The sequence below is a fragment of the Cutaneotrichosporon oleaginosum genome, assembly GCF_008065305.1.
Source record: "Cutaneotrichosporon oleaginosum strain ATCC 20508 chromosome Unknown ATCC20508_contig04, whole genome shotgun sequence".
NCBI classification, from domain to species: domain Eukaryota; kingdom Fungi; phylum Basidiomycota; class Tremellomycetes; order Trichosporonales; family Trichosporonaceae; genus Cutaneotrichosporon; species Cutaneotrichosporon oleaginosum.
In genome coordinates, this window is record NW_027072173.1 from 533,445 (window position 1) to 553,587 (window position 20,143).

The 20,143-nt window shown below is 59.0% G+C and overlaps 5 protein-coding genes across 5 annotated transcripts; 3 read left to right on the top strand and 2 right to left on the bottom strand.

The window, feature by feature from the left end:
- Positions 1-19: 19 nt before the first annotated feature.
- On the top strand, positions 20-1,807 carry COLE_04664 (uncharacterized protein; the record flags this gene model as incomplete). Its single annotated transcript, XM_018422335.2, has 4 exons — positions 20-1,153; positions 1,185-1,374; positions 1,407-1,684; positions 1,718-1,807. 4 exons carry the CDS (start codon positions 20-22, stop codon positions 1,805-1,807), a joined length of 1,692 nt encoding a protein of 563 aa, XP_018281245.1.
- Positions 1,808-4,385: 2,578 nt separating this feature from the next.
- COLE_04665 (uncharacterized protein) lies at positions 4,386-5,665 on the bottom strand (the record flags this gene model as incomplete). The annotated part of the gene is made up of 2 exons (XM_018419914.2): positions 4,386-5,213; positions 5,246-5,665. 2 exons carry the CDS (start codon positions 5,663-5,665, stop codon positions 4,386-4,388), a joined length of 1,248 nt encoding a protein of 415 aa, XP_018281246.1.
- Positions 5,666-8,210: 2,545 nt separating this feature from the next.
- On the top strand, positions 8,211-10,043 carry COLE_04666 (uncharacterized protein; the record flags this gene model as incomplete). Its single annotated transcript, XM_018424938.1, has 5 exons — positions 8,211-8,302; positions 8,334-8,610; positions 8,644-8,963; positions 8,995-9,681; positions 9,776-10,043. The coding sequence occupies 5 exons, from the start codon at positions 8,211-8,213 to the stop codon at positions 10,041-10,043; spliced, it is 1,644 nt and encodes a 547-aa protein (XP_018281247.1).
- A 933-nt stretch (positions 10,044-10,976) lies between these two features.
- On the bottom strand, positions 10,977-19,003 carry COLE_04667 (uncharacterized protein; the record flags this gene model as incomplete). The annotated part of the gene is made up of 6 exons (XM_018426442.2): positions 10,977-17,701; positions 17,742-17,853; positions 17,889-17,957; positions 17,996-18,383; positions 18,418-18,628; positions 18,661-19,003. The coding sequence occupies 6 exons, from the start codon at positions 19,001-19,003 to the stop codon at positions 10,977-10,979; spliced, it is 7,848 nt and encodes a 2,615-aa protein (XP_018281248.1).
- A 423-nt stretch (positions 19,004-19,426) lies between these two features.
- On the top strand, positions 19,427-20,103 carry COLE_04668 (60S ribosomal protein uL15; the record flags this gene model as incomplete). The annotated part of the gene is made up of 4 exons (XM_018420238.1): positions 19,427-19,451; positions 19,487-19,578; positions 19,613-19,688; positions 19,868-20,103. 4 exons carry the CDS (start codon positions 19,427-19,429, stop codon positions 20,101-20,103), a joined length of 429 nt encoding a protein of 142 aa, XP_018281249.1.
- Positions 20,104-20,143: the final 40 nt, after the last annotated feature.

The window sequence follows — 20,143 nt, forward strand, 5'->3', positions numbered from 1 at the left end:
TAGTGACGCGCCCATCCAGATGAGTCCGCTGAGTCAGGCGGATATCGACAACTTCTTCGGCGCAGACCCGTCACGCTCAAGACAGAAGCTACGGCCATCAGCGCGTCCCTCTCGCTCATCCCCGCCACCTGTCTCCAAGCTCATCGACGACTCCGATGACGACATCGTCGCGTTGACCAGCCCCCCGCGTACAGCTCCACGTCCAGCGCGCGCCTCATCCTCGCGGAAGCACACGAGACTCAACTTTGCTGAAGCGAGCGGCGGCGGCAGTGATTCAGACATTCGAGGTATCCAGCTCAGTCCGGAGCGAAAAGCATGGCATCCCACCTCGCGGAGAGTCATAAGCGATGACGATGAGGGCCCGCCGGTGCGCCTCAAGCGTAAGGCCGCAAGCAGCTCGGATGGCGAGTCAAGTGTGCGCCCCGGCATCAAGACACGCTCGCGCGCACGAGCTCGCCACCCAGACTCTGGAGGGTCGAGCCAGGACTCGCCCGCGCCACCGAGGCGCCGTTTGCGAGCCCAGCGCCCACTAAAAGATCCGAATAGTGACTCTGCAAGCGAGCGCCCCGTGAATTTGGGCGGACGGAGAAGTTCCAAGCGTGCGCACCTTGATCCAGACGACGAGAGTCAGGAAGCGGCGACCGAAGACGAGGATCCAAATGAAATCGAGCTTGATGAGCCTGAGCGCTTTGTCACGACCACACGCCTACGGGCGCGCGCTGAGACGCAGCAGCAACGCATGTTGCGCAAGCTCAAGAATCGACGCCTCAACCTTCCCTCGTCTGAAGATGAGGTAGATGAGGGCGAGGGGACCGGGGGCGAGAGCGAGGAAGGGGCTTGGAAGTACGTGCAGGATGACGACGACGGCTTCATTTCCGAGGACGATGGGTTCGACGAGCGATTAATGCCCTCCGAGTTTTCGCTGGGGTACGCCCAGAGCCAGGAGTACAAGTTCAAGATCATGTTTCAATACCTCTTGCTGCTTGTCATTCATGGGCCGGAAGTGTTGCCTCTCCGCGGCCCGCAGAAGGAATACATGGCACCTGTGGGGGAGCTGCGCGCATACGCTCGCAGCATTCGGGATTTGCGCGTTCGCTCGCAGATCTGGCGCGCTAACCTCGTGCACGCCCTCGACACGTACCCTTACTTCTCAGTGAGCTTCAGCAGAGGAACGCTAACACCAGGATATGGGCCTCCCCGAGATGTCCCACTATTGCCACGCATGCAATCGCCGCAACCAGCACTGTTGGCGGACGGTTTATCTCTCAGGAAAACGCTATAACCCACAGTCGCATGAGGATATCGAGGATGGAGAAGATGATGAGGACGACGAGGACGACCAATATGAGCCGCTACCAAGCTCTCTCGACATGGGTTAGCCAACATACGTAGCACGCTGACGCCAGGCCCCCACTGTCTTTACACAGCGCGTCTGTACCACTCCCTCTCGCACTGGGAGCATCGTCTCTTCCGTCACATTCGCGGCCTGTATCGTGAACTCCTACGAGCCAAGGACGTCGAGGTCGAAGAATCGGACGACAGCGGAAATGAAGACTTCGTGGATGAGGACGAGATCATGTCTGCGGAGGAACGTCTCGCCGAACTCCGTGGCACGCAGCTTCCCGACGAGAATGATGTCAACGCCGTTCTTGAGTGGATGGAGACGCGCGAGTATCAGAACAAGGTGAGTTTGTGTCTGGAACTCTACTGACGAAAGGCATTCGAGCATTTCACTCTCCTTGAGAAGAAGGCACGTATGTTAGGCGGCGATGACATGCGGCGCGAGGAGGGCCCAGACCACACCTAGAGTGAAGCCCATGTAACTGTAGTGCAGGCGGCGATGGCACCCTCACAAGATCGCAACCCGTGGTTCCACCCCACTTCCGCACACTCGTTGTCTGTTCCACTGGGACAGTTTGCGCTCCATCCCTACCTGTCGCATGTGAAGGTTGTGGACAGGTGGTTACTCATACAGATGAACCGGAGCTTCCTGTCGTCTACAACCCATGTACAACACTAACCGTCACAAATCACCGCGGAGGTCCAGCTTGGTCGTCCGGTCTGGTCCTTCCGTGGGCCATGCATCTCTCCGACCTCTTCCATCCTCCTTCGTACCACCTTTAGTAAGTGTTGCCTCTGCGGTGAACTCACTATAATTGGCTCTCGTCAGTGTCAGCCCAGCGTACATGTTTGCTGACTTTCGGGCGGGTGTCGTCGCAATCCGAGCCGCTGTCGGAGCTTCCGGAGTCCGAGCTGCTGGAGTGCGTACGCCATGACTCGGTGATCTGCCACATGGCAGCCTGAAGTTCCGTGATGAGAAGGCGGTTGACGCTGTTGGCGTGCGCAATGGCTTCTCGCGTGTACTCGCGCGCCATTGGGCAAGCGGTGGAGCGCTCGAGGTCGTCCATCTTCTCCTCATTCTTGCATATCTGCTGATTCAGGCGAAAGACGTGGGCGCGGAGCTCTGGAAGGGTGGGGGCGGAACGCAATGGCATAGTCGGCTTGTTTGGAGGCCTGGCGGGCGGCGAAGTAGACTGGGTGAATGGTGCTGATACAAGGGGACAGGCAGGTCGTCCTCAGATCTTATGGTGTTGGGAGCAGCCTTGCCACACAGACTTACGAGTGTGGCAGTGACGATGAATGAGTGGATGATCATCGGCATCTTAAGCAAACGTCAGACCCAGTAAAACCGAGTTTATCCTCACTTGGCTGCACACATCAGCCAATAACCTTCTACTGTGCGGCCTCGTCGGCCAAATCGGCATACCAAGGCCGGCGGTGGCCTCTTCAGAATGGCAGATCCTGGCGTTCAGCCATGGCGCTCCGCAAAAACTCATCTCATCGAAGCCTGGCTGTTCTCTTTGTTCCTCCCCCAAAGTATGCCGCGGACACAGTTTGGTTTCGTACCTCAAGAGGCACGGCGCCACATCCCAAGTCCGTGGTGTGGCGTTATGACCTCTGGTGAGGGGGCGACCAGTCGGGAGGGTGTGACGGTGACATATCGGAGGTCATGATCAAGGTTGGGTCAGAAGCAACACCACTAAGCCGCTGGGTTGAGCGCCTCGTCGAATCCTCCTGCATCACAGCCTCTCTTCGGCGTGGAGGTGTGATGGTCGCGGAGGCATGGGGGTCCGGTAGAGGCAGATCCCAGTGGTCGTGTCTGCTGTCGCAAGATTTGAAGCGAGCGATCGTTTGCTGACGACCTCACGCCGCGCGGCACTGTATTAGCCACACACCGCCGCCGTGGAAAACATCTTGCTCACAGGCCCATTCGGTTAGATCTTCGTCCACGCAACGACATTGCCGAAATACCATATGCGAGGAGGGCGACAAGGGCAGTCCAAGGGCGACCCAAGGGAATTCCATCCATAGGCTCTTGGGCACCACATGCTCGGTGTTGAGGTCAGTGCGAGACCTCTCCGCCAACACTCATTTTCTCCTGCACATCGGTTTCCTCCGACAAAGTTACGGCGCCACTGCACAGACCAGCTCACGCTTCGATCACGGTGGCGTGTGCAAGAAGAGTCACCGTCGACGCCATCATGTTCGGGTGACCAGCAGCACAGACTCGCCCTGTCGGCGCCCGGTGGCCATCCGTCTGGTCTGTCGCGACCCGTCACGCAGAAACCTATGCGGCCTGTGCAGTGTCACGTCGCCCATCGGCAGTTGGCTGCGAGTGGCCCTGATTGGTGATATGCGACCTCACTCGTCACTTGAGCTTGTTAGCAGCCGATATTCCGGAGTGCGCGAAACGTCCTGTGCCAACCATCATGATCTTTTGAGGACTGCAGGAATGGATGATCTCCATCCGGGGACGGGAGGAATGCTAGCACTTGGAATGCCAAGACAGTCAGCTGAGAGGTACCCGCTTGGACCACACTCCAGAATTTACTGAATATTGCCGATTAACAACATCGCCACTGAGCACCGAACGATCACGAATCTCAGAGCCACGGTGGTGCGATGTAATTCCAAACTTTTAGTGCTCCAGTCGGAAGACCGGTTTAGGGGGTTGGAGTATCAGTATGGTTTGTCCGCAAGTCCAGTGGTGCTAAATCCTCGAGTGAAGCTTGGATCGAGGCCACAAGAGCAGTGCGAGGAATGCCATTCGTGGAAAGCGTCGGGCGTGTAGCTCAGTTGGTAGAGCGTGTCATTAGCAGTCGGTGTGCGAGCAGCACACCACAATGATCTTGACAAGGTCTTTGGTTCGATTCCTAACTCGTCCACAAACTTCTACGTTTTTGGACTGTACCTAGTAGCACGTTCTGGAGGACGCCCCGGTCATATTGTAACGGGGTATTGCCGGAAACAATTTCAGAGGCCATCCTGCATACGCCGTGCCACTCCCTTGTTTACAATTACGGATGATGGCGGTCACTGCGGTCTCAGTGGCTGGCGGCTCCTGGTTGTCTGAGGATTGACGGTGCGGTCAGCTCTTCATATGCTGCAACTGATCTCTGCTCGATTTCAGGGCTCGGAGAGTAGGACGATTGCGATGAGTCGGAGGGGGTGCGATATCTCGATTGCGATGGACCACCTAGCGGTAAGGCCTCCTGTGACCAAGGGTGAAGACGGAAGGTGTCAGCTTCATGATCATAGCCGGTAAGAGGGATCTGTCGCGAAATTGACTCCGATGAGGCGAGCGGACCGACAGGAGTGGCGAGGTAGGCCCTCGCCGCGGGAGACATGCCTGTAGCAAGTGTTTGAGTGAGGTTGTGAAGCGACTTGGAGGTGCGCAGACCTGTCGCGCGGCCAGGAGTTGCGACATACCCAGGCGACGCGTCGGGAGGCTTGCAAAGCGCTCTGAGTGGGAGGGTAAAGGTTGTCGGAGAGGATAGTGTCGGCAATAGGTCGGGGTTGGGGGCCATGGGAGGCGAGGTGGAATCGAGAACAGGGATTGCAGACGAGTACTGACTCCACTGTGGCGGCAGAGGCGGAGGTCGAGAGGGTATGAACATCTCCGGAGTGACAAATACCGAGTGGGTGTCAGGCGGCCCTATCTCGCTGGCCCTCACAGCATGACATGAACGAGTAGCGGGGGAGTTGGGCGTGCTGCGCATCGGGGTACGCGGTGTGCGAGTCTTGCGCCGGTATGTGTTCGCGCCAGGGTCAACTTGTAACCAGTCCCAGCTTCCAGAATTCGATTGCAGTGACGCGACGGGGGAGCGAGTCTCCTTCCCCTGATCTGCGCGTGGCGGAATTGCGACTGACTTCTGTTGTGAGCAATAGAGAGCCAAGCACGCACAGAGGTCTGAACCCCTCCTCCTGCCCCCACACCTGTGGTGATCAGGTGGCCCTCTGGTTTGCGAAAGCTTTCGTGCTCAAGCGGAATCAATCGCGCCCCGTATAATGTGATACGGCACTGGCGAGTGGGAAAGTAGCTCTCGGGAGCACCGGGAAAGCCATGGCCGTCGCCAAGCACGAGAATAGCCTCGTGTCCTAGCAAGTTGACGTAGATGTCCCCTTGTATGATTGAAGACAGGGGGTTGGGTGACAGCTGAATTCTTCCCAGATAGGGTTCACGAGGTGGAGGGACGATGGGGGCGGGAGGGGCTCGGCGTAGCGTTTTGGTCCTGTGTTTCTGCGATGGGAGAAGCGGTAACGGCCCAGAAGGCGGGGGTCGCACTGGTCCTTGGCGGGGTGACTTGCTAACAGGCTCGGTCATGCTCTTACAACGATTTCACGATCTTGCAGTTGCAAGACCATGTCTCTCTGATGGTGTCAACTTATCTATGTGCGAACAGTCGCTATGCCAGCCGCTCAGAGAGCGACTGCTTACCGATACCTCGCACCAGCCACGTCCGGGGCGAGACAAACACGGCGAAAGGAGGCGAAAGCCTGACGTGGAGGCATGTTTCACAGGAAACAGCGGTTAGAGGCAACGGAAAAGCCCGTCACGTCCAGTTACAGGAGAGCTGATTGACATAGGCCTGTGACATGTCCGTTAGGTGAGCATAGCAACTATAAACATTCTGGTAATGATACCACAACGATATCGCCAGGTTTGAAGCTGCGGCCACACTAATCAAACGCTGGACGTCGGTGCAGTTAGGGACTGCTTTACTTCTGCAAGCGACAGGGAGGGCCTCGATGGTGGAAACACACACCTACGCCGTGGCGTGAGAAGAAGACTATCCCATGCGCTCCGAACCTCCATTCGCACCCGCATAATTGCTACGGCATGAGAGTTGTCGGAACTTGCACTTCTCAAGGGAGTGAGGCTGAAACACCATGGCAACTACAGGCATATGAGCCTTCCGATTGATCCGGAGATCTACTGCCTTTAAGCATACAAGGCATTCGAATGGATGAGGTGTGCAACTCCGCGCATCCAATACAGCACCCGCCCACGATGAGAATGCTGCACCGCCTTTCCGAGGGGCACAGACTGCCTGGGAGCCATTGCTGTTCGCTTCACCTCACTTGCCAAAGGACGGGCTTGTGAGCGCCTCTCAGCCTGTGATATTCCTGGTTTGTCGGACCCGTCTTGTTCGTCGCGGAATCGGGGGCAGAGAAGACTCCCACGGAACCAAACCCAGATCTGTCGAAGGTTGTTAGAGCTGGCACGGTGACGCTCACGGGTTTGGGCACGGGAACCGTTGGAGAAGGGAAAAAACGAGGGGAAATGCTGGACTCAAAGCCCTGGGACGGGTAAGAGGGCGAGCCTTTCGTGTCAGCGCTCTTCTTCTCAAGCGGCCTTCACGCACTCCTAGCATTGGTGCTGTTCACACTCTGCATGCACCGTTCAGAAAGTCGGCAATAGCCCGAACGGCAGCGCAGCTCTCGTTCGTTCTATAGGGTGTGGGTTGTACCTTCAGGAGTTAAGCCAGGGGCATGAGGGCGACTTTGGTGCAGCGCGGCGGGGTTTGCCTTCAGAGAGGCCGGAAGGATGACTGTCCTGAGCACGATACAGCAGGTTAAGAATCTGGGGGTGAAGCTGCCAGCGCCGCTCGCTGTCGGACCAACCTCGCACTCTTGTCTGAAAGCTCTTAGGACAGACGGCCATGACCCCCATCTGAATGGACGACGGACTGGAGCGCCAAGAGTATCCACGTCGTTGACAATTCAACTCTATATATTACCGGAATAGGAGCTGGGGCTGGGACTGTCCATCAATCGACGTCCTCACACATTGACCAAGGGAAAGCGCCCGCGACTGAGCCCTTCGCGGCTTACCGGCTGGAGTACGCTATCCGCATCCCTCCACACCATCCTCTAGAGCCCACAACTGCCAAGATATGAGGCGATCATATTCACATTCAGCCGAGGATTATCCGTTTCTGATCGGCGAGATGGCCGAGCGGTCTAAGGCGCTGTGTTAAGGTTACTTGAATAGTAATTCCGCAGTCTTCGGACGTGGGTTCGAATCCCACTCTCGTCAACAGGGGATTCAATTCCCCAGCCCCCATTTTGCATCTGAGCAGGCAAAGGCTGTTGAGCCGCCTATATGTTGAGCAGGCCTGTCTCCGACGCTTTGTGGGGCGAGGCACGCACATCCTTGAGGGAGACGGATGCTTCAAATCATCCTATGAGACTACCATGGCTTGCAACGGTGCCGGGCTTACTATTGTTGGGAGGGCGAGACATAACTCTGAGATCGGAGATGAGCAGCCACGGGTGGTAATTAGGCTGGAGGAATGTGCCCTGAAAACTGCATCGCTACACCCTTATCATCCCTCTTGGTGAAATTCACGACTACATAGGTAAGTAGGACAGGAGCCAAGCATACGATCCCCTTCTCTCGCAGCTCTCCGACTTATCATCAAGCCAAGCTATGTACAACGATCACACCCGTGTAGTCTTTCTAAGCCTCTCCCTGACACGGCGCTGCCTCTCTATTGTACTGCCGTTCTGCTGAATCTACATCAATGCGGAGGCGACGTTGTACCCTGTGACGCGGGGATGATGTCACTGGCTGATCACCAACAGAGATAATCTGGGAACTTCGCAGTCAATGCAGTCACCACACCTGCCAAAACGTCGTAGCCCACCCACGTTTCCATGATGGTTTCCGCCATGCCACAGCCCTCGTCGATGCATTTAGCCCACTCTCAAAGCTCCCCTGGGCGGCGTCACAGGCCTGCGTGAGTGGGCTCCCATCATAAATACCCCAAGCCATCACCAAAGCCATCACCGTTCCCACTTAGCCTCTTCATAGCCGCTATACCGCGGCTCTCGCACTTCCAGAAGTCTATCCCGCCTCCTTCATCATGTCCGAAACTCGTGGATTCACCAAGGTCGACGTTGATCAGATCATCAATGACTCTCGTGACAACACCAACCTCGACCGTCTGTCCGACTGGTGGGTAGTATGACGGCTGTCCTGACAGCAGCTGGGGCAAGTATGACATCCCCTACGCGTCGCGCTACGACATAGACATGACTATGCCGCAGCACAACCTTCCTGAGATAGGCATTGAAGCCAAGGTTGCGTACCAGCTGCTCCACGACGAGCTTGAGCTCGACGGCAATCCGAACATGAACCTCGCATCGTTTGTCCACACCTGGGTCCCAGACGAGTGCAGGAAGCTCATGAACGAGAACCTCTCCAAGAACCTGGCTGACCAGGACGAGTACCCCGCCGCGACTGAGATTCACAACCGTTGCATTGTGAGAGGGCACCTGCGGCTCCGCTGACTGTAGGCCATGATTGCCGGCCTGTGGAACGCGCCCCCAGGTGATGTCAAGGGCACAGCGTGCACCGGCTCCTCTGAGGCCATCATGCTCGGCGGCCTAGCGATGAAGCGTCGCTGGCAGGCCAAGATGAAGGCGGCCGGAAAGGACATCTACAGACCGGGCCCTAACATTGTCATGGGTGCCGAGGCGCAGGTCGCGCTCGAAAAGTTCGCATCGTACTTTGAGGTGGAGACCCGTCTAGTGCCGGTCACACGTGAGAGCGACTTCGTCATGGACCCCAAGGAAGCGATGAAGCATGTCGATGAGAACACGATTGGCGTTTTTGTGTTAGTCCCCTGACGTCAGCGCTGACTTTAGGATTCTTGGGTCGACGTACACCGGCGCCTTCGAGAACGTGAAGGAGATGTCGGACCTGCTGGACGCGTACGAGGAGAAGACAGGCAACCATGTGCCCATCCACGTCGATGCGGCGTCGGGCGGCTTTGTCGCGCCTTTCGCTTACCCGAAGCTCGAGTGGGACTTCCGCCTCCCGCGTGTGTGCAGCATCAACGCCAGTGGACACAAGTATGGGGCCTCCCTCGTCGGCGTCGGCTGGATTGTGTGGCGCTCCCCAAACTACCTCCCCAAGGATATGGTGTTCGAGCTCCACTATCTGGGCGAGACCGACTTCAGCTTCAACCTCAACTTCTCGCGCCCCACCCACCCCATTCTGGGACAGATGTTCAACTTCATCAACCTGGGAATGGAGGGATACCAGCGCGTCATCGCGGCTGACCTCGTCAAGGCACGCGTACTAAGCCGTGCCCTGGAGCGCTCCGGATACTTTGTGTGTCTGTCCAATATCCACAAGCCGGTGAAGCCGGAGACGCTTCTCGGCAAGGCGGCACAAAATCTCAAGATTGAGGACGACCAGCCTGAGTATTACGTTCCCGGCCTGCCTGTCGTCTCGTTCCGCTTCACCGATGAGATCAAGAAGAAGTATCCCAACCTCAAGCAGGCGTGGGTCCAGTCGCAGCTGCGCGGCATCGGCTGGATTGTGCCTAAGTGAGTGCCTCGGTGGGGTGGCGACGTGTGCGACGACAGCTTTGTTGTCTGGGATGCGCGTGCCGTGCGGAGTAAGCCGTCATACTGACCTCAGCTATGCCTTGCCTCCGGCCGAAGACAAGACCGAGATTCTGCGCGTCGTCGTACGCGAGTCACTCTCCGGTGATCTGCTCCACAAGCTCATTCATGACATCGTTGCCGTCACCGAGATGCTGCTGGCCGATGCGGGCCCGAGCCCGAGCATGAGCACTATGGACTGTATCGACAAGGCAATCAGAGCCCGCCCCGGTCGCGCGCGCCACGCGATGAAGGAGCAGACTGGACAGGGCGATAAGGGGAAGAAGGCGGCGTATATCTGCTAATCCATAATTGAGAGCGAGAAGGAACTGTGCACAAGTACTAGAAGATGAGAAATATGCCCGACGTGTCTTTCATGACATGAGCACCATACGCTGAAACCAGGCCATGACCGCTAAAGCAATTAGAATCACATGAACCCTAGCCATATTGTACAAATCACATACGCCCACCCGGGGCGAGGTAGGCCCAGAGCGCCTCTTTGGTCTCCTCGCTCACCTCCTGCACAAGGATGAGCTCGATGACCCCACTCAACGCCCAGAGCTCCGTGCTGAGGGCGCCACACTCGGCGAGCATGGCGGCCGTGCGCGCCTTAAAACTCTCCACCATTAAATCAACGGCGGCTTCGGCTCTGGCCGCGAGCGTGGTAGGGTTGAAAGCAGCGTGCTCGTGCTCCTGAATCTCGCTGGCGCGTCGGCCGGTCTCAACGGCAGAGCGGCGCGCGGCGCGGGCTGCCTCAAGCGAGGCCAGGACGTTCTCCTCCGTCAGCGGGGGGCCGGGTCCCGCCTGCTGACCGAGGTGGTCGCGGTTGGAGGGGAGAGCTGCGTGGTCCATTGGAGTAGTGCTGGACGGCTTTATAAGACGAGGGGTGGCAGTGATCACTCACTGAGGTGGCAGTGATCACTCACTGAGGTAGGTCACTGAAATAGGTTATGGTGCTGGGTCATCGGTTGCAGGGCGGTTGATAGTAGGTCGTTATATCCACCTCTAGTGCGTCTTCCTGATGGGTGCATGTCTATTGGCATTCTTCGCCGGATGGTGCGAGGCCTTGGGGCATTGCTTTGAAAGCACTACGTTTGATTGCATGCCGGGGGTCGCACACCACTGGCCTGATCCGTTGGTGCTTCGAGTGATTTTCGGGTTTGCCTTTGCTGCTTCGCACCCACGCCTCGCGCCCCACAAATTAGATCCCATGCATGCAATCTACAACACTATGCCTACTTGAGCAGCGCAGCAACCTCTGGCTCGCTCATCCACCCCTCGTTGCCTCGGATGATCTCGCGCGCCTCGCGCGCTGGTCGTGCAATCGCGCCGTCGCCACCAATACTAGCATTGATCTTGCGCACAATGTCCTCGGGAACCTCGCCACCGAGCTCGAGGAAGGCTTCAGGCGCGCGCTCGAGGACAGCGAGAATCGCGACGCTCATCAGCGGCGTTGGTGGCGTGGGTGCGGCGAGGAAAGCGTCCACCAACGGTCGAATCGACTCAACATCGTGCACCGCCAGACCAGCGATGACCGACCCGACCGCCTTGTTGAACGACTCGCCGCGGGAGTCGGCAAATGCCTCCTCCACGAGCTCGATAATCGAGCTCTTAGCAGGGGCGCTGATGTTTTTGCCAGCACTAGCACACACAGCACCGAGCGCCAGCATCACAGATGGCGCGATCTCCTTCTCCGCCCCGCGAACACCGCCAATAAGCTCGGTGATCAAGGGGTCCACGCGCGGCTGGTGCTTCATCAGCTCGCCGAGACCCGTCGCCGCGCGGTTGCGCACCGCCAATGAGACGGGGTCGGATGCGGATTTGACGAACGTGCGCGTGAGCTGCGGATGGAAGGGGCGCACAAGCTGCGGCACCTCCTCGAGCAGAACAGTAAGAGTTTGCAGGATGGCCCCCTTGATCTGTGGTGCAATCGACTGCCCGGAGATGACACGAATAAGGGGACCAGTGAGCTGAATGATATAGGGCTTGATAGCCGCCTCGGTCGTACGCTGCACAAGGTCTCCAATACCAAATGCGGCCTGCTCGCGCTGCTCCTGCGTGCCACTGAGCACACCTGCCAGGAGGATAGGCACGATCGACTGCGCACCCTTGGGACGCGAGAAGCCGGGAACGGTGCGTCCAGGCGCGCCAGTGCCCTCGATGGCGCGCCGAAGAGGGACCACGAGGTCCTCGAGCTCGCTCTTGTCAATTGTCTTAACGAAGTGCTCGAGCGCCTCCCATGCCGCGGTAACGACCTCCTCCACAGGATCATCGAACAATGACACGAGGATGCGCACCCAGTCGACGCGGTATTCCTCGGTGTCGGCGTCGCTGACCTGACACATGGTGCCAAAGATGTTGCAGGCTGTGGCGCGGCGAACAGCGTTGGCGTCCTTGGCCCAGCCGATGAGTAGCATCTCGAGGAGGTGCACGCCGTCCGCATCGGTGACCGAGGAAACGAGTGACTCAACGGCCTCGTTAAGTTCTTCGCGCACATCCTCCTCAGGGTTGGCTTCGAGCGACTTGACCAACGAACCCAGGAGCGAGTCGATGCGGCGGTTGAGAGCGGTGCCGGCAACACGCACAAGCGCACTGATGGCGCGAGCGTTGAAAGCAGAGATGGGCTGGGCCGTAAGGGTGGGCAGGAGCACAGGGAACACGCTGTTGGCGCGCACGCTCATGACCTCCTGGAGCGCCTGAAGCGCAGTCTCGGAGCTCTCGCCCGGGTTGCGCATGGCCTCGAGAAGCGTAGGAATGGTCTGGTCGACGGCCTTAGCGCCCATGAAGTGCTGCATAGTGTCGAAAGTGCGGGCAGCGGCGGCTCGGACGTCAGGCGAGGGATCCACAAGGGCGTCGCGGACGGAGGCGATAATGACCTCCTCGTGAGTCTCGATGGCATCCTTGGAGGCTGACACCATGACGTCTGAGAACGCGAGACACGCGCCCTCCTTGGTGCGCGGGTCAGTCGAGGTGATGGCCTTCTTGAGAATCGGCACGATCTCACCGACAATGCGCTCGCCGTTCTTGCGGCACAGCTCGCCGATGGTGCGCGACGCGGTCTCCTGCTGCTCGACGGTCTCGGAACCGAGGAGCGATACGAGAAGCTGCATGAGGACGGGCAAAATCTCGCGCGTAGTGCGAGGGGTGTTGTGAACAAGCGCCTTCCAGATGTGGATCGATGACTGACGGACGCTGCTGACGTTGTCTTGGCGCACAATGTAAAGGGTAGCGAGGACCCGGTCACGGCGCTCTTGGCCGAGAGCCTCGGTGAGTGCGGTGCGGGTTTGGTCGGCGGCACGCGCAGCAGTCTCGTCCTCCTCCAGCTCGACCTTGCCGCTGATACCGGTGACGCGGTAGAGCAGCTCGCCGGTGAGCGAGATAGATGACTGGCGGATGCGCCATGAGCTGTCGAGCATACCCTTCTCGAGCTCGGGGAGCAGGAGCTCGACGGCCTTGTTGGAGTAGTTTGAGATGATCATCTTACCAGCGCGCATCGAAGCCTCGCGCACATACTCGGAGTCATCTGCGAGACCGTTAAGGATTGGCTGGATGACGCGTCCAAGGTGGGGCGAGAAGCGGTGGCCGAATGTCGCTGGGAGGTAAATGAGCAGCGAGATGAAACCTTCACGCACATATGCGCGCGGGCTGGCAGTGCTCGCTATGATCTCTGGGAGGAGAGCTTCAAGGCGGTCCATGCCGAGACCGGACAGAACCTCGGAGAGGCCCTGCGCAGCACCCTGGCGGTCGACACCGCTTGAATCTGTGCGGAGCATGCCTAGGAGGCGATCGACGAGATCGGGGAAGTTGGCCTCACCGAGACGCTCGACGAGGGTGCCGAGCGACTTGGCGGCCGTGGCACGCGCCTCGGGGACGGGGTCAACCAGAACATCGTGAACCAGAGGCATGAGCTCGGCCAAGTATGGAACGAGATCGCGCACCTCGGTGAGGGAGGCCATGTTGCCGACAATTTGGACCGACTTGCGCTTGGTCTCCGAGCTGCGCTGCTTGAGACCACGGTCGATGATGGGCATCACAAGAGCAAGAGACGGTGCATCGAGGTAATGCTCAAACGTCGTCTTGAGTAGGTAGCCGAGCGCGCTGTTCGTCTTGGCCGTGGGGTCGGCAAGGGCGTTCATGAGCTTCTTCTGAATGCCCTTGATTTCGGGGTTCTGAAGAACCTCACCGAAGCCGTTGAGTGCCGCGTTGGCAGCCGACTTGACCTGCGCGTGCGAGTCATTGATGACACCGGTGAGGTGGGGGATGATGGTAGGGAGCGACAGCGAAAGCTGGCGGGGAGCACAGAAGGCCATGGAGCCGAGCAATTCGATCGAGCCCTTCTTGGTACGCCACTGCTTCTCCTCGAGACCCTCAAGCAGAGTGGGAAGGATGAGCTTGACACAGTGGCCTGAGATGCGGGACATGATTACCTTGGCGGCGTACTGCGTCGCCTCTCGCACATACTTGTTGGTGTCTCCGAACAGCGTGAGCATAAGAGGGATGATCTGAACGATGTAGGGCTCGAAGATGCGGCCGAGTGTGGCCGAGAGCGTCTCAAAGGCCAGAAGTGCACCCTCGCGGGACTCAAAGGCGTCCTTGTCCTCGGCAGCTTCCTTGAGCTTGTCCATGAGGTCGTACTCCTTAAGAGAGCGCAGACCGCGACCCTTGACAACACCAGCGACGCCATAAGCGGCACCACGTCGGGCCGCGTACTTGGAACCGGTAGTGAGCGTCGAGAACAGGCGGTCGACGAGATACTCCGTCTCCTCGGACGACATGCCTTGCACAAGGGCGGGGAGACAGTCGGCGACGGCAGACTGAACGAGCTCCGACGGCGTGTTGAGCGCCTCAACTAGACGCTCAACAACCTTGGGAATGCGCTCGTCGGAGGGGTCGAGGTGGCCAGCGAGTCGACCGAAGAGAATGACCACTGCCTCCTTGATATAGTCCGACGCCTGCGACTTTGAGCTCTTGGCGAGCTCCTTCTCGAACATGGCCATAAGACCGGCAACGTCCTTTCCGCCGTGGATATCGACGAGGGCAGTCGCAGCGCTCAGCATAGTCCTGCGCACCTCCTCATGGCGGTCACCGAGGGCCTCTTTCTGGATGAGGAAATCCAGGAGAGACGTGACCTGTGAGTCAGGCACCATTGCAGCCACCTTCTCGAGTGTCGAGGCAATAGCAACGCGCGCCTCCCATGGATCGGGGCGGTTGACAGTCTCGGGGATGACCATACCGAACCGGTCGTACTCTGGCTCGAGAAGCTTAGCCTTCTCTGCGTAGAGGTTCTGGAGGCCAGCGACCGTCGCATCAATTTGCGTGGGGTACTGTTGCACAGCATCGGCGAGGGCGGCCGAGGCACCAGTGCGAACCGCACCGCTGGAGTGCGCGAGGTACTTGAGGAGAGAGTCGAGGTACGTCTCGGGAACGTCCAGTCCGTTTTCCTCCCAGATGTTCTCAGCAAGACCAGCGTTCGTTTCATCCGTATCGTGCGTTGCGATGAAAAGCTCCTCAGAGTAGTTGAGGTCGGTGAGGTCAACGGGGTGGAGCGCTTGAAGCACCGAGTTACGTACACCCGAGTCAGGCGAAAGGGTGCCGCCGATGAGCGCTGTAATCTCCTCGGGCGTGGCGACGTCCTGGATGGCAGCGCCAAGATCAGCAAGGACAGCCGACGCATCCTTGGCCAGACGAGTATAGGTGCCGATGATCTGAATGAGGTCCTTGATGGTGTGCAGGCGAGGGTACCGAGAGTCGTGGAACTCGCCAACACATGAGCCGATGATACCCACGACAAGCGTGAGCTGCTCCTGTGCCTGCTCACTCTGGGGAGAGTCGCAGCCAACGCCACCGAGGGCGACAACGCGCGACATCAGCATACTCACGAGCGCGTACGTTGTGCTATCGATAGGGCTTTGTGACGCTGCGAAGTGAATCTGATGCAGCACGCGCGTAACCTGCTCCCCCACACTCTTCTCCTGGTAGTCCTCGGGAATGAAGGGTGCGCCGAAAGCGCGTAGTAGGACAGCGGCGACCATGCGGCGATATTCGCCTAGGCGGGGAGCCGAGAGGGTGGACAGTTTGATGAAGACGTCAAATGCGCGGCGGTCGACAAGGAACGCGCCAGGGCCAAACACGCTGCTGAGAAGAAGATCGGCAATGGTCCCCACCTTGGCCTCGACCGCCGATACAGGCGAGTCGGTAAGGGCCGCGACGAGCTCAAGGCCGCGACGGAGACGGGCTTGGGTGCTCGCAATCTGCTGGCGCACGGCGTTCTCCTTGCTATGCTGCTGCGCGACGAGCGCCTTGTCCTGCTTCGACAGATTGGTGGCAATCTTGGTCGCCTTCTTCTTGGCGAGCTGTTCGCGGACCTCTTGCTCCCACTTCTCAATGTCGTAATTCTTGCGGTTCTTGTTTTCCACTTGTTCCTTCTTGGGCGAAAGAACGTCCACGAATAGCTTATCTGAGGGCGTGGCCCAGATACCACGCTCCTCGAGCCCGATGAAGTCCAGGTTGTGGGGGTCGAGGTCCTCTCTTGCTTTCTCGAGTACGTCAGCGACAAACTCAACTGGGTCGATGAACGCCAGCGTCGCAATGGCGCGGTACGCGGCCTCAGCGAAGCGACTGTCCTTCGGGGGCGCAGAGGCGGCCTCCCAGAGTTGAGTGAGGATGTTTGCGTGCTTCAGCTGCACGAGGGTCGCCGGGTCCAGGCCCAACGATTGCACAAGCGAGATCCACGACACAGTCGACCCCTCACCGATTTCGGGGTGGTGAGCGAGCACGACAAGGTTGGCCGTAATCTCCTCTAGTATGCCCTGGTCGGCCTTGTCCGACTTGGCAACCGATGCGGCGAGGAGAGCGCCAATCTGTCGAGAGCGAGAGGGGATTACCTCGGCGTCCTGGCCTGGCTCGCGCTTCTTGAGCGCAGCGGCGCGTGCCTCGTCATGCATGCGGAGCCAAACGGTGAGCGACTCACGCACCACCTGCGCCGTAACCTGCGGCTGCTCTTTGGCCAGCTCCGTGACGGTGGCGAGGGTGTCGCGGCGGACCGTCGGGTGCTTCGAGTCGAAAGCGAGGTGGATGAGACCCAAACCCAATGCAATACGCACTGCCTCATCTGCGAGACCCTCGCCGCGAATGATAAGGACCTTAAGCGCTCGCAGGAACCATGTGTCGTCCTCCAGGGTTGACAGTTTGGTGTACGCCTTATCGTTGAGGATGAACGAAGGCTTGGGGGTGAGGGTGAGGACACCCTGCATGGGCGCGCCAGTGGCAAGTTTGGCCGCAGCAGGAAGCGTTTTGAGGGGACCAAGAGCAAGTGCAACAGCGACATACCCCTCGAGGAAGCCAGCAGCGTTGGCAGGCGCACACGCGCTTGCCGTCTTGAGGTTGCCCTCTAGAGCAGGCACCAGAGAGCCAAGTATCCGCTCACCCTCCGCAGAAAACTTGTCGCCAGCATGGACAGACCATGCCGCCGTGCCGACGGCACTGGAAAGGGATCTTCTTGCTGGCAGCTTAGGCGAAGCGAGCTCCTTAGCCAACGCGGTCGCGGCTGCTGGGGCGACAGCCTTGTCGGAAGTAAGCGCTGTGGAGAGATGGGCGCCAAGCGCGACAGCCATCGCGTTCAGAGCGTGTTCGTTAGCCTCCTTGGCCACAAGCAATGGGATGGTGTCCACGACGACGGACGACGCGGACGAGGGAATGGCAGCAACCATCTGGTAGAGCGCAACACGCTGCTCGGCGCTCGCCGACTTGCCTGCCTTGGGGAGGGCAAGGAGCTCCGTCGCGAGTTTCAGCAGCGAGTCAGGGTTCGAGGTGCGCTTCACGACCGCCTTGAGCAGCAGAATTGACTTAGCACGCGTCTCGGCGTTCGACGACTTGGACGCGGAAATGATGGAAGGGACAAGCTTGGCCGGGATGATAGTTGAGATGTCAATCTCGCAGCAGTTAAGGAGGTCGGCAACAACTACGGTTAGCACAGCCTCTTCAGAGCTGCCTCCACTCACGCGTCAATGCAATCTCTGGGGACCGCAGCATCATGCGCTCCGCAGTGGGAATAAGCTTGCCCGACAGATCGGACTCAGTAACAAAGTTGGCGAGGAACTCGCGCAGTGCCAGCTGCATGTCAGCACCGTTCTCGTCTTGCCACTCACAGGAACATGCTGAGGCAACGCGGTCTTAGTGCTGAGGATGTTAGTCGAGTAGTAGTTGAGCAAGGGATCCTGACGTCAGCACGGATCCGGGTGGTAATGCGACTCACCTTTTGGCCTTCGATGACCGTGCGGCCCTCGGGCTGCCCCTTGACAGGCTTTGCTCGGAGCGCGACGCTTACGATGTGACCGAGCAGCACGGCAGCGCGCGTTGGAACGGGCACCTTCGTGGTGAGGAGCGAAATGAGGGCGGGGAAGGCTGCGCGCATCGGCCGAAGTACGCGCCACACGCGCACATTGAGCTTCCGCAGGAGGCGATCTGGGCGGCGCTTCATGAGGGCGGCGCGCTCGCTGATCGCGTCAAGCACGGTCGCGAGGGCGATGAAGAGGTCCGCGCACTGCGCCGAAGTCGCAAAAGCGTCTCCTCTAGACTTGCGCAGCGTCGCGATCAGCGTAAGGAGCAACATCAGTTGCGGCTGGAGCGAAGTGGGCGTCGAGCTGGCATTAGTTTGATACCTAATGGGATGCCTACGACGAGGGTGAGGCGACAGCCTTGTCGACCTCCGCACGCGACCACTTGACAAGCTTATCACCAAGCTTCTGAGGCTGTTGTTGCCTCTCGTCGCGCTCTACGAGCTCGGCGAGCACTCGTACAACGTCCTCCACGGCGCGCAGATCCTGGAGAAGGACCAGAGACGAGAGGAGCGCTTGCAGCAGCGCAGGCACCTGTGTCGGCGCGGGCACTGGTGTCAGCGTCGCCATCGCACCAACCTACATTCGTCAGTGACGTAAAGGAAGCGCGCGATGAACGCGGCGCGGCGCTTCGCGCTGCGGTCAAGGAGTGCCGGTCGAACCTTGGGCATCACAGTCACCCAGTCGACATTGCGCTCGCGGCCCTCCTTTGCCTCGTCCTCGCTATCCGAGTTGCTCGAGCTGTCACTGTCACTGTCACTGTCACTGTCCGAGCTGCTGGAAGAGGACGAGGACGAGGCGGCCTTCTTGGTCGGAACATCGGGCTCTGTGATATCCGACTCTGCTGAGTCCGAATCATATGCCTCTTTGCTGGAGGGCTCCTTGCCCTTGCCGAGCCACGAGCCAACCTTGTCCTTCGGGGCCATCTGGGGCTCGGCTTGAAGCTTCTTGAGAGGTTTGGGCGGAATGGTGGGCAGGGAAGCGAAAGAAGAATGGGCGGAGGGGGGATGGAGGGGTGGTGGGTGTGTTCACCCCTCTTTTAGAAGAGAGAGTAAGAGGTTGGGGAGGGAGTAGCGCAAGACGGATTGTCTTGGAACTGTCGCTGATCGATTTCCAGAGACGCCGACGACGAGATCGAAACGTCCCAGTCGTTGCGTCAGGCACCCAACAATGAAGTGGATATCGCTAATCTCCTTATCACATCCACGTGCCCCGGGATTTTGTGAAAACTCCGGGATTGGCGTCAAAAACCACACCTGAGCGGAATCAAATCCATGGCGCAGCGCCGGGCCACTGAATTTGGTTGTCGCCGCCAACGTCTGTTCTCCATCCCTCAACACCCAAAAGCCATGCCTACCCGTTTCTCGAAGACTCGTGAGCGCCGTGCCGCCGATTGTGCTGATGTTCAGGCGCGCACCGAGGCCACGTCAGTGCCGGTCACGGCCGTGTTGGCAAGCACCGCAAGCACCCGGGTGGTCGTGGTCTCGCCGGTGGTCAGCACGTGAGTTTGTGCGCCAAAGTTGCACTGACAACAGCACCACCGCACCAACTTCGACAAGTACCACCCTGGTTACTTCGGCAAGGTTGGTATGCGCCACTACCACCTCCTGAGTGAGTATCGAGCTGGAAGGAGCTGCGCGCGCATCGCATAGGAACGGGCAGTTTGGAGGTTCGAGGAAGGAGGAGAGGAATCTTCGGGGGATGAGGAGGGATGCGGACAGCACGGGGCTGGGACAGCTTCGTTCGGCGTTGCGCGCGCAGTATTGGGGGAACAGCGGCTGACGACGCAGAGAACCACTACCACTGCCCCACCATCAACATCGACAAGCTTATCTCGCTTCCCGAGGCCCAGGCTGAGGTTCCCTCCGGGTCGGTTCCCGTGATTGACCTTGTCAACCTCGGCAAGTTCAAGCTTCTCGGCAAGGGCAAGCTCGACCGCCCCTTCATCGTCAAGACCCGCTTCGTCTCGAAGCAGGCCGAGCAGAAGATCAAGGAGGCCGGTGGTGTCGTCAAGCTCGTTGCCTAAGCGCATGACGACGAGTAGACTTCGGCATGAGGGGTTCGGC